Source organism: Chrysochloris asiatica, unplaced genomic scaffold (assembly GCF_000296735.1).
Source record: "Chrysochloris asiatica unplaced genomic scaffold, ChrAsi1.0 scaffold00127, whole genome shotgun sequence".
Lineage (NCBI taxonomy): Eukaryota > Metazoa > Chordata > Mammalia > Afrosoricida > Chrysochloridae > Chrysochloris > Chrysochloris asiatica.
In genome coordinates, this window is record NW_006408645.1 from 6,720,778 (window position 1) to 6,734,688 (window position 13,911).

Below are 13,911 nucleotides of genomic sequence, written 5' to 3' on the forward strand. Positions count from 1 at the left end.
TCTGACGCATTAGACCATAGCACCACACCAGGACTCCACATGCATGTATACCTGTGCATAAATACACATGCGCACACACGCACACACACACCTGAGATACTGAGATACATTTGGAGAAATATCCATGAACAATTCTAATTTCAAAATAAATTTGACTTCTGCCAAAGTAAGTGTAAATAACAGTAACTATTTCTATATTCTCTATTGTTTCTCTAAGTAGCAAACGCACAAATTCTTTTGAAGTATATGAATATTTAACCTGTTTGAGTGACTCAGCTGTATAAATAATAAATGCCAAGAAAATGGATCTATAAACTCAGTTCTAAAAGTATGAAGAAACTGAATTAAGAACCTCCTAAAGAGAAGTTAATACTTCTGTAATATAGTATCCTTATGCTGGATTCTTTGCTTTTGTTTTATAATTGACTTAGTGTCATTTAATTATATTGTAGAGCTTAACAATTTGGACAGTGATTGAGATCATTTGGAAATCTGAAAGTTGGTAAGATAAAGCTCCCTATAAATGTGTTTATCTTTACGGTAAGGAAGATTTGTTACTCTATGTATTTAAGAACATTTATATTGGTATGTTGTGTGTTTGAAGTTTGTGTTGATAGAGAATATCGAATATACTATATTAATACAGGGTGGTCCCTAGTGAACTCATCCCAAGGTGTGGCTGTATAATTCATTTAATGTTGTACCAGGGTTGCTCTGTGTGTCCAATGGGATACACCATAAAGGAAGTGATGCAACTTCCAAGATTAGGTTATAAAAAACTGTAGCTTGAATCTTGGTCCTTCTCTAGTCTTTTGGATCACCAGCTGCCATGTCATGAAGACAGTGTACGGAGAGACCTCTATAGGGAAGAATTAAGGTCTCCAACCTAGAGGCAATTAGGTGCTGAGGTCTAACAAGAGGGATGTGAGTTTGGATGTGAAAATCCCATCAATCAAGTCTTTAGATGACTGCAGCCTTGGCTGAAAACTTGACAACAACCTCAGTAGAGAGCTTGAGCAAGGACCATCAACTAAGCAATTCCCAGATTCCTGATGCACAGAAGCCATGAGATAACAAGAGTTCAAATGTCGGGAAAATTTGCTAGACTGCAATAAGTAACTAGTATACAGAGAACGTCTGTGGTGTGTCCAAACGTCTCTAAGGGAGCTAGAGGACTAAAGAAAATGGCTCTAGTTACAGTTTCTACCTCTAGAAGAGTGGCTCTTTACCTTTCCAATGTTATGAAAACTCATAAGAATATGGTAAACAGTAACGATTCTTTCTTTTAATAAATGCATACATGTTCACGAACATAACGTTTTGCAGATAAAATCGGGAATTTTATGTGATCTCTATAGGTCTCCTATGAGGATACAGAGGATAAAATAAAGACAACTGTGTCCTGGGTGATGAGGTAAAAAACAGTACCAGAAACAGGAGGTCAGATGGCCCATGTAAATTAGTAAAGCTGGAGGTGGTGGCCACCAGAGTCTACACTACCATGACGAGAATCGATCCTCTCATCGCTTCATTCTTGTATCCAGATAACACAGAGCGATGTATTGCACCATCCACCATCCATAATTCTGATCATAATATCAATCTGGGTCACCCACACATATTCAGAATTTTTTTTTGAATGGAAGTCAAATATCCATCTATGGCTACTTTCATCCTCTTCTCTCAGTCTTTTAATTCCAGAGCCCTGGAAGAGATCTAGCCAATTGACAGTGTTATTTTATTATGTCCAAGCTAGGTAGAGTGCATCTAGATGAGCTCATGGAAACCTGTGTGTGTGAAAACTTGGAAGAAGTGCAATGTTGGAAGAGTCTGCACTTTCCCTAAGGTTTCATATTAAAGGGCTAAGCATTGGCTGAAGGAACAGAGAAACTGGTTTGGGTCTGAAACATCCTGCCAGACAGTCCTCAGGCTAAGCAATGAAACTTACTGGCTGATATCGAAGTCACTTGGCTGACTTCAGTATCTTCCAGAAACAAATGGTAATAGAGGTCGGATATCCAACTGACTTGGCAAAAGTCAGAAAAGGAGGCAACTAGAAAGTCTGCACAAAGAAGCTCACGCTTCTACTTCTGCAGAAGGAAGACAGCCTAGCATTTTAGGGATTGCCAAAGGATTTCATGGACTGAAAATGCCAGAGCAATGGCTCACCATTGTAACTTTTTTTTTTTTGCAATTAATTAAATCCCACTTTTATATTTTTTCACCTCCATCTTTTAATTTTTGTTTAAATAGTGTTTTATTTTGGCCACTATGAACAAAAAGATTGAAAACCCAACCACATTGCTTTTGTTAGGATCTGAATAAAATAAATGATTTAATGATTACTTCCTTAGCAATTTGCTCTTCTTTTTTTTTCTGTAATTTGTTTGCTGCACAATGTTGGTATTAAAAGGACACAGCATTGGGGGCATTTGCTGACTAACATGGATATGAATGGATTTCTTTTGACAATGTCTCTCTGAGGCTTAGTTTTATCTTACTGAACAAAACTATACCTATGTACTCTCACAGGTCACAAAACCTTTGGCTGGTTTTCCATCATTTCTCTGAACCAGGTCCTCTTCCAGAAGTACCCCTAGCTTGTTGCAGTTTGATTTGTTCCCTGGCTCTAGCCTCCTGCTTCCCTGTCAGCTCACTGTCTGGGGACTGAGGTTGCCTGACTGCTAATGGAAGGACAGCACTAAAGAGGCAATTAAAACAACTACTCACATCGTGTGCAAATATTCTCTCCCTCACTCTCTGATATTCCTCTTCTCTCTCTTCAATTGATTTACTTCGTCTGTCATCTCTAAATGGATGCATTCTGTTTTGCTGAACAGAAAAAAAAAAAATCAGGAGGGTTATCCAAGTTGAGCTGTTAGAGATCTGCAGTTAAGCAACTGTCAGCTGAGAATATTAAATGTGCATTTAAACAAATGAAGCATGAAAAATCTCAATCCCTCTGGTTCATAAGGTGTCTGTATGTATTGTATGTATATGTGAGTGTGTTTACAGTGCATGTGTGAGTGACATGCAATGATGGGAGATGTCTTCTGCACCTGGTAGCTTCCTTGCTGGAAGTAGCACATGTGTTTCAGCAATGAAAACACTTGAAAGTGCCTCAGGTGTTTAGCCAATTCAGATGATAGGCTCTGTCTCCTTTGCTAATCTGCGAGACTTCGCATCCTCAGAAGGAGGCAAGTTGCTGACAAGTGGGTGCATCAAAATAGCTGAGGGAAGAAATGACTTTGAAAACTTGGGGACTGGAGAAATAAAACAAGTGAGTAAATAGAGTTAGGGGCCAAAAGGAATTTGTAGACACTATTTCTCGATATCCTATATTGTGCTTTTTGAAAAATTTATTCAATGATTGTCCTATGAATTGCTTCAGGCATAGAAAGAAGACCTAAGACTTTTAATTTGAAACTTCTGTCTGATGATGAGGGCCAATATTAAGAAAATGACAGTAATAATTCAAAAAATCCAGCATCAGGACTCTTCTTCTTCATCCTCGCTCATCTGAACTTCTTCCTGAATCTCAACTACTCTCTTATCTTATTTAAGGTATTCCTCACAAAATGCTACGCACTAACCACATTCATCCATCCATTCAACAGACACCCACTAGGTGCACGACACAGGTACATGTTTCATAGTCTACAGAAGCCATGAAGCTTGGTGATGGTGATGGTGTGGTGGTGGGTGGCTACAAGATACAAATGATGAACAGATATTTTTTAAAAGTTTGTCAGAGATGCACATACTGACTTTCAGTGACTCACTGGAAATAATTAAAATAATAACTTGAGTGAGATGCATATTGTCTTACCTTCAAGAATTCTAAAGCAAAGTTATTTTTAAAAAAAGCTATTTTGATTGTCAATTTCAAAAACAAAAAAAACTATTTTGATTGTCAAAGACACAAAGTGTGATTGTAATGACATTTATATGGTTTTTTACTGTTCTTATTGTCATTAATTTTTTTTTTTCTTTTGTCATTTATTTAGTGGCCTTTCTTATGACCTTGCACCACCCAGCCTCCCCTCCCCACAGTCTGGAGAAGAGATTTAGTGAACTCTCTAGACCCTGGTCCAAGAACCATGGATATGGCTACACTAGAACAACGTAATGTTTTGTCACAAGCAAAATACACATAAGGATAAATTTCTGCTACAGTTCATGCAAAACAAGCAGACAATTTCCATGGACAATATAACATGGGAAGAAGAAGGGGTGGGAGACTAAAACATGAACTCAGTTCTTTTCTGTGAAGACTTATTTTAGGATAGTTGCAAAATCCACCTGTCCTCACCATAACAAGGTTTGTTCTTTACAGCTACACCCGTTGATCATCGGTCCGTATTGATAATCCAGCTCAATTTGTGCACAACTGAAGGACAAAGCTGTAGGGAGTGGAACGACTGCCATAGTTACACAGACATCTGGAAATGCGACTGACAAAGCTTTTCCCAACAGCTCAGAGCCTGAAGCATCCCAACCCCCCCCAAGACATGCAGCAGATACTGCGCCAAGCACCACCCATGCAGTCCAACACAGAGCCATTGCTAAAGCAACCAGGACTTTAATTTTTTTTTTTTTTTTTTTTTTGCTACCCATCAAATGCCAAAGTGGGAGGCAAGGGGGTAAGGAGGTTGGAGAGAGGCAGTAGTATCAGAGGCAAGAGAGGGCTGGGAGAGGGAAGAGGGGACAACAGAAGAACGACAAGAACATCAGTCAGCCCACCTTCAAAAACAACAATGTCAGCCACTCTCAAACTTGAGAACCAACCTGATGGTCTTCTTTATCAATACTAGAGTTATCTCGCTTCAAGATAAACCGCTTCTGGGATTCTTCACCTTTTTCATCTTTTAAATGTTCACAAAACCTTTGCTCTGGTCTGCCAGCAAAGTAAAACATATCAATAAAAAAGCTTTTTCCCCCTGTTTAAAGTTATTTCTAAGTGTTGTTTTTTCCCCCACAGTGGCATTCAACTTAAGAAAATAAATGAAGTTAACAAGTGGTGTTGATACTAGAATTGCTGGCAACATACAAGCAGATGCTAATAATTCGCTCCGAATGTGCTGTAAGAATACCTTCGGTTGTTTTGAATTCTGAATCTTATTTGCTGTCATGATTAACTGCCTGCTGGCTCACCATGGTTGAAGCTTAAAAACAACTTTTCAAAGCTCACATATAGTACATACACTTGTTTCTTTAGTTATTTTGATCTCCTTTGCTCCTGATTTCAAACAAAATTCCCTCCATATTCTCAAACAAAGACACAGGTTTAGAATTTAGGAGTATCACATGAATCCATCAATGCCTAGAAGATGAAAGAGCATCTCCCATTCTACCATTCCTATCAAGAGTTATCTGAATCCATAGCAAACAAAAGAAGAAAAACATCATCTACAAATTCTTTCTTTCTTCCTCCAGTAACTAATTGATCTGGAATCTAGCTCTACCGAACTCTGATACCCTTGACCATGTCTTGTAAATCGGTTCAATAATTGGGGGAACTGGAGGTATTTAGTTTAAACACCTTAATGACTGATTAACGTAGAGAAAGTGTTCCAAGTAGTTCCATGCTATTGATTAGTCAATTGATTTTTTATGCCCTCTTAATCATGTTGTATTATTACAGAAAAGGGCTCCACTTCCTTGTTAATTGCCTACAATTGTCACTGTATACAATAGAATCCAATGAATGTAATGAATCCTTTGCACTTGGGTTCATCCCAAAGGATGGCTAAAATGTTTGCCCCTGGTTTACATACAGTTGTAATTTATGAGTCTCATTTAAGTAGCTTTGCCATGTCTGATATATTACTTCCAAAGCCCAGTGGGTTTTCTGTATTCCCCCTGGGTTCACAGTGTATTCAGTCATGCGGAAGTCACTGTATAGGAAATAACGTTGTTTAATATGAATGACTGGTAATTAAGGGGGTCCCAAATAAGCACATAGCACTTTTGAAACAAAAGGGTAGTTTACGTATAATTTAAATCTTGATGAGAAACATTACTTCATTAAATACATGCACATAAATTATAATCATATTGGGGAGTAGATAGCAATAAAAAATTGGAGTAATATCAGTTGCAGTTGCTAGTATAATATATAATTTTCACAAAGTGATAATATCATCTTGATGATGACAGTGGAACTTTGATATAGGCAGAACAAATATTTTTGCTTTTTTCACAGACCTGGAACCCACTCCTCAGTGATCCCTTTGACTCCATGTTTTTGGATATGTTCGCTAAGCCACAAACATGAAGGAGTCTGCTTGGGTCCTTTCAGAAACTCAACTCAAACCCTTTGATTATACAATGCATAGTACATTGAAGACCCTCGAACCTCACAACAAAGAACAAAAGAACTCCATCAACCTCAAAATCAATGGAAACCTTTTCCACCAAATTGGAATGTAATAAAATACAAGAAACAATCTGCAAATGTAAATATGACATTTTAAAGTGACAACAATAAGAGGATAAAGTAAACTTGCACTTTGCAATGAAGAAACCATTTACAGTAAAGAAATTCAGCACAGATTGCTATTGTAAAATTCACAGTAAACTCTCTGAAAGGGATCACATTAGAAGGTCCCGGACAGAGTGGGAGAAAATATGGAACAAAACTCAAAACTATAAAAAAAGAGCCGGTTTAGTGGTCAAAAAGAGACTGGAGGGAGCCGAGACTATGGCCCTTGTACTATATATCCTTCAGGTCTGGGACAGAACTCACCATTATGGCCTAATTTTCACCTGTAGACAGGTATATGGGGGAGGGGGCGGAAAGCAATACTAGTAAGGTATGCTCATCATGGCCACTCATTCAAGATCAAAAGGGCAACATTCACCTAAGGACAAAGCTCAGAATGTAGGAAAGGAAGGAAGAAAGGAAACAAGACTCACGGGAGGATGTTACATGGAGGGGATTGCAATTACTGAAAGAAACAAAGTATATGATTTAATAAATGTAAAACTCATGATCTTCTCTGTAAACCTTCACTCAATTCACAATAAAAGGTTTCTATAGAATATCACAGTACACTTTCATTACCTATTATACTGTAAGATTTTATAATATTATCTTAGAGAGTAAAATGGTAATCATTCTCCAAAAATTACTTTAAACATCCCAACACTTTCCACCAATACTTGTATGTTGTGTTATAACGTTTTGGCATAGAAAATGAAATTAGGATATTGACTTACATACAAATGTGGAATGAATCAATACTAATTAGGTGTCTCCTAATATTCCCAGGCACTGTGGGTTAATGCGCTACACTGCAAACTTGGTTTGAACTGCAAGGTTCATGATTCAAGTTCACCAGTCCCTCCTTGGAAACCTTCTGGAGGGTCGCTGTGGGTCGGAACTGACTCGAGGGCACTTAACAACAACAAGTCTAATAAACTTTAACAAATGAAATGATATGATTATGGTTAAATTTACAGGTGTACTTTTTGTATGAGTATGTGTTACTAATAGTGTTTTTTTGCACTGGATTGGGCCCTCTTTGAAATTAAGTGGTCTGAGAATGTGGATTTACTAATTCGTGAGCACAAGGCAATTTGGTTTAGAGAAGCCTGGAGATCTACTTCGAAAATAACAGCCTTTGAAATCCAATGGAACAAAGTTCTGTTCTGACACACACTGGGTCACTACAAGTAAGAATCAGCTTGACAACTGTTTTTTGAAAAGTTCTGCTTCAAGAAGAAAAGCATCAGAGTAGATTTCAACATATTAACCAGAGCAGGAATGTAAATTTCATGTGGGTAGGAACCTTGTTTCTTCATTACTTAATCCCTATTGCTTACAACACATGGGAGGATTTGGGCTAATGAATAAATAAATTAATGCATAATGAATGAAAATTTAACACAGCTGCTATAAATTTGGGACCTGATCAAAAGGATCACTAAATAAGATATACTGCATAGTTACACATTCTTTAATTATAAAACCGAACAGGAGAGAGTTTGTTTAGTAAGAAGAGTTCAAATACCAAATGTTAGGGAAATCTTTAAGATTGAGATATATTTTTAAGTTTAATATGGCAAAACAGAAATAGAATGTTTGTTGTTGTTAAAGTGCTGTGGAGTTGGTTCTGACCCATAGCGACCCTGAACAGGGTTTCCAAGACTACAAATCTTTACATGAGCAGAAAGCCTCATCTTTCTCCCACGAAGCAGCTGGTAGTTTCGAACTGCTGACCTTAAAGTTCGCAGCCCGATTCATAACCACTACGCTACCAGAGCTGCATTAGAACTTCTCTCTTTGCAGTGCCAGTTAATCATGTTGCTGTTAAGTGCTGTTGAGTTGGTTATGACTCCTAACGACTCCGTATAAGGTTTCTAAGTACCTGCTGGTGGGTTTGAAATGCCAACCTTTCATTTGGTAGTCCAGTGTTTATCCCACAGCATAACACCAGGATTCCATAGTGTAGTTATTTAAATGTTGTTTTTGAAATTTAATTTCCATTTCTTTGTTATCTGGCTTACTTATATATTTTTCATAGTAGGACATATTTGGGAAAAATACAACCATCATATAATCAAAAAGTAGTCAAAAGATCTTGTTCTAATCAATAACGTAAACACTGATTATCCTAGAATAGATCTTACTGTAATATAAATTATGCAAAGCATATTCTCAATAACTGTTTATCAAACATCGTGTTCAAATATTTTTCAAATAAAAGAATTTAATAGTCCAAATGATTAACCCTTTATGTTTATCTAAAATACTCTGATCATAAAGAAACCACTTAAAACTTGCCTAAAAAATATAATAAATCTAACAAGACTAGGTTGATTTCATAGAGAACCATATATGGCTCTAGAGTTATGATATGTGTGCAACTTACACTCATGCAAACTAAGGTATACACCGGAAGTGATTAAGCTAGGAATTATTAGTAATGCACCAGTATATGACAGCTTAAAAAAAATCCTCTTCCTCTAATTTAACATCATAGCAATATGACTTCTCAATTAAAATGAATAGGACTAAAATAATGTATTTTATTTTTAGTCCTTTAAAAGTTATACTAAATTATTTTTAGTGCATTAATAAGAAGCCCTGATAATGCAGTGGTTAAGTGCTCAGCTGCTAACCTATATGAGACTGTAAGAGTAAGAAAAAACAATTCCCAAATCTACAAAAGATCAGGATATTTATTCAATTAAAGATATCAAAATTTTATTATAGATTTCATAGTCATGCTTCATGCATACCTAATCTGTTTTTTTTTTTTGTTAGATTTTAGTCTATGAGGTTTATTTCTAGGTTTATTTCTACCGTAGAGTCAGTTCCAACTCACAATGACCCTGCATAGGGTTTCCGAGACTGTAAATCTTTACAGGAGCAGAAAGCCTCATCTTTCTCCCAAGGAACAGCAGGTAGTTTCAAGATGCTGACCTTCAGGTTAGCAACCCGACTCATAACCACTATGCTACCAGAGCACCTTGGTTTCTTTACATCATCATTAATATAAAGTAGGAAAAAAAAAATTTAAGATTCTTTTCTATGGAAAATAGTTTCGTTTTCGCAAAGTAAAAATACGGTTTCCTGAAATGCTTAGCCTGTATCTAATCTGACACTCTTTATTCATGTGTAATGAACAACACTGGTATTTCCAGTCAGTTTCTTGGCATCCCCAATCAAAACTTTGATAAATTAGGATTAACTTCTCATTGTTCCTTAATTATACAGGGCAGACTAATTGAGAATCTGTGTGGCTGAGTGAAATGCTATGTAAGACAATCACATTCCATCTTCCACTCAATCAACTTCAATTTTAGTTAGAATATTTTCCTCTTGAAGCTTGAAATAGACTAGCACTCATTATTATTATTTTCAATCTTTTGATCCTGAAGTATTTACTTTTCTTCCAAATGGTTAAATTTAATCTGCCACACAAAAATGAAGATTTCATTTCCATTAAACATGTTGTTGTTAAGTGCCGTAAAGTTAAGTGCCGTAAACATGTTGTTGAGTGCCAGCTCACCACGACCCTGTATAAGGTTTCTGACTCTTTAAATCTTTGTGGGAGCAGAAAGCTGCATCATTTTCCTTCAGAGAAGCTGGTGGTCTTGAACCACCAATCCTGTGGCTCAAAATCCATCGCTTATTGTACAGAGCCACTGCACTCCAATTAATATGGACAGGCACAAAGGGGAATTCTTTGAAATCCACATTGAGGAACTAAAAGGGGGTAATAAATATGCTTAAGCAATTTAGCAAATCAGGTTACTGTGTACAACATAATAAAATAATTTGAGGATATGAGACATCTATCAAATAAATATTAATTGCCAAACATCAGAAATCTAAGTGGCATTGCAACTAAATTCTTTGAAATTTTCAACTAAACAGTGCTGATAACTTTGATGCTTTCTATTAAAAAAGAAAAAAAGTTCTAATGTTAATTTAAAATAAATATTTTACAACTTCCACCATCATTTTGTCATTCTATACCATTTTATTTTCTTTCAAATGAAACTGAATCTTGTAAACCCATCATCAGCATTAATGATGATAATTAGCATATTGTCTTTTACACTTATGGTCTCTCATGTCCATATTTTGAAATGTTCATTACTTTTTCTTTTTATTGTTGCTGTTGTTGAGTGCTGGTGAGTTGGTTCCGATGCATAGGGACCTTGTAAAGGGTTTCCGAAGAACAGTGGATGCATATGAACTGGAAACCTTGTGATTCAAAGTCCATTGCTGATACTACAGTGTCACAAGACAATGTAAACTAACCAGAAACATCTTGAAACTTCTTTAACATTAGGCTATTTATTCATGAATAACCACCAGCATAACCAAAGATAGCATGAGCATGTAAGACAGATCTTCTATTAAACTGGTACCACCATTTAGTAAACTCTTGGGCTACATTAAAGAGCCTTTAAAACATCAATTCACCATAGAATAGGGATTGGACTTTGGAGAATGGATCCAGAGGAAATAGTTATAGATGAACAGTGCTCCATTGTTCACAAAGGAAAACATTGGAAATCCATTGTGGACTAGAAATCTATAGACTTTCCATCTGTAGCATGCAGCGTCATAAAATGGTTTTGTTTTTGTTAAGTGCCCTCAAATTGATTCTGACTCATAGCAACCCCATGTAGAATTACTGAGGAGCAGCTGGTGCGTTTGAACCACTGACATTGCTATTAGCAGTCCAGTGTATCTTACAGGTCACACCAGGACTGTAGCAACATGTTGTTGTTGTTAAGTGCCACTGAGTCATTTCTGACTCATAATGACCCTGTATAGTGTTTCAGAGACTATAAATCTTTGTGGGAGCAGAAAAGCTCATCTTTCTTCCCAGTAGCAGCTGGTAGGCTTGAACTACTGACCTCATGTTTGACTGTTCAGTGCTTATCCTACAGAGCCACCATGTATAGTGGTACAGTAATTAATAATAGAAACAGTAATTTATAAAATTTATAAAAGTATAAATATACCATAATCACATTTAGGTCGAAACTATAATAGGATTGTAAGAATAATGTAAACAACAGTTGTGTCTGAATAGTGGGACACTAGGCAACATTTATTTATAATCTTTTACATATTTGTGATTATTATAATAAAAATGTATTATATTACAAAATTAAAAAGTTAATGGTTTAGAAAGATAGGAAAGCAATCAATGCTAAAATTAGTTTATATCTAATTACTGGATTATGGTCAATAAAAGTATCTTTTATTATGAATAGTGTCTAAATGTTATAATAGTCAAAATATTATATATATATATATATATACATATATACACACACACACACACACACACATATATATATATATATAATTTGATAACCAACTAAAATGAGTATTGAGATACTCTTCTTTATCAAACAAATTCTTAATATTTTACTGCCCTATTACTTAAAAAATAAATAAATGAATAATTATACTTACTGCTTCCATTCTTGGCTCTTACATTAATATCTTCCAATATAATATAAACCCCCTGCCACAAATGAAAATCACTTTCTTAACTGTTTGTACTTATTAATCTACATGCAGTAAAAAGACAGGCTTTCTGCTCCTTAGAATGTCTAGAGCCTGTGGCACTGTGGGGCAATGTGTTGGACTACAAGGTTGGTTTGGACCACAAGGCTGATTTGAACCTCAAGGCTGGTTCTTCATCAGCTGCTCCTCGGAAACCCTATAGAGGGTTGCCATGAGTCAGAACCTACTCGATAACAACAAACCCGTATACAGTATCACTATGATTCAAAACCAAGTCAAGGGCACTTAAGAACAACAAATGATCAATAAGCATAGAAACATAAGTAAGCATTTCAGGTCAGTAAGTGTCCAACTAGGAAATCTGATTTTTCTTCTTCTAAAGGAGAAGACCAAATAACTGTGACATAGAAAAAAAAAAAAAGATAGCGAAATAAAAAGGCAAAAATATGAAATGTGCAAACAGAAAGTAAATCACATGCCATTAAGCATAGAATAGTGTTCTCCCTTTGTGAACATTCTGTTGCTGAACTGCATTGAATTCAGCATTGGAAACAACAAAGAGGCGTACAAGACATCAGAAGAAATGATTTAGCTTATAAAGCAGGCATATCTATAGAAGTGTGCCTATAAATGGAGAATTTCCATAAAATGAAAAATAGTGTACACAGTACAAAAGCTACTTTATAGAAAAGCTGTTCTTGAAAATGACTGAAGGATGTTCTAAAATGAAATGTCTATGAACTAGGATTCACACATATTCTCAAACAAGTGAAAACTTCAAATATATGCCTAGGATCTTGAAAAAAATTACAAAATTAATCTAGCAAGTGCTAATAAATCTGTAAAAATAGTTGTTAGCTGTGGATCCTTTAGAGACAATTTTAGGCTCCTTGTATAGGCGCATGGAGTCCTGGTGTGGCGCTGTGGGTTAATGCGCCAGACTGCAAATCTGTTTGAACTGCAAGGTTGGCGGTTCAAGCTCACCAGCTGCTCCTCGGAAACCCTATACAAGGTTGCTATGGGTCGGAACCGACTCTATGGTACTTAACAACAATGACAACAATGTGCGCTTATTTTTAGACTCCAATGGTAAATATATAGACAAAATCTTAAACTGCAAAAATGACAATTGTTCCAATAAGCTGCATCATCCACATCTCTCCTATTACTATTTTGACAGGAGGGCCCAACACATTGACTATTGAACTCACTCCTTTTCTCTTCCAACATTTAACTGATGATGAACAATCTTTTGTGCATTTTCAAGGTATTCACTTCTGGGATGTTTTCTAATCTCAGATCTTTCTTTTCAGTGGCAATAAACTAAAAAGAAGATAAAACACTCACTGTACTTTGGTTTCTTCAGGTTCCCCATTCTTCCATTTCAACATTATTAAAAGTATTAGATTAATATCTCCAATGACTTATAGTTTATTCCCTAAAAACCCAATGCATTATGGAATATGCTATTCTTGTTATTAAGTACTGCCGAGTTGGTTCCCACTCATAGTGATTGTGTGTAGGGTTTCCAAGGAGCCACTGGTGAGTTTGAACCACTGACTGCCACACCAGGATTCCAATAATCTAATAATTTTGTATAAAAATGGATGTGAGCTAGAATATTATATTTAACATAGCGATAATTTTATTAGTTCAATTAAGTGCTAAACAATGTGGATGGAATGGAGATAAGTGGTCCAGTGGCAGGACCACAATAAACAAATCTATCAATAAATATATTTCTCTCTACTCAGAAATACGTGAACTCTGTTGCTACTGTTGATAGGTTTCTGAGTAGAGAGAATCTAAAGATACACCTGTGTACACAGAACCACACATTTTCGTAGCGTTAGTCTTAAATAAGTAGTCCTGGTATGATGCTGTAGGAGAATGCATTGGACCACAAG

General features: G+C 36.1%; 1 protein-coding gene across 3 annotated transcripts in view; it reads right to left on the reverse strand.

Annotated features, from left to right (window-relative positions):
- Positions 1 to 13,911, reverse strand: part of ARPP21 (cAMP-regulated phosphoprotein, 21kDa) — a 152,951-nt gene that overhangs the window by 115,382 nt on the left and 23,658 nt on the right. For 2 of the 3 annotated variants that reach the window (XM_006869171.1, XM_006869169.1), the window contains exon 9: positions 4,789 to 4,897. In XM_006869171.1, the coding sequence (XP_006869233.1) occupies positions 4,789 to 4,897 (109 nt within the window). Of the gene's footprint in view, positions 1 to 2,730; positions 2,833 to 4,788; positions 4,898 to 13,911 lie in introns of all 3 variants that reach the window. The other variant, XM_006869170.1, reaches the window with a different exon arrangement.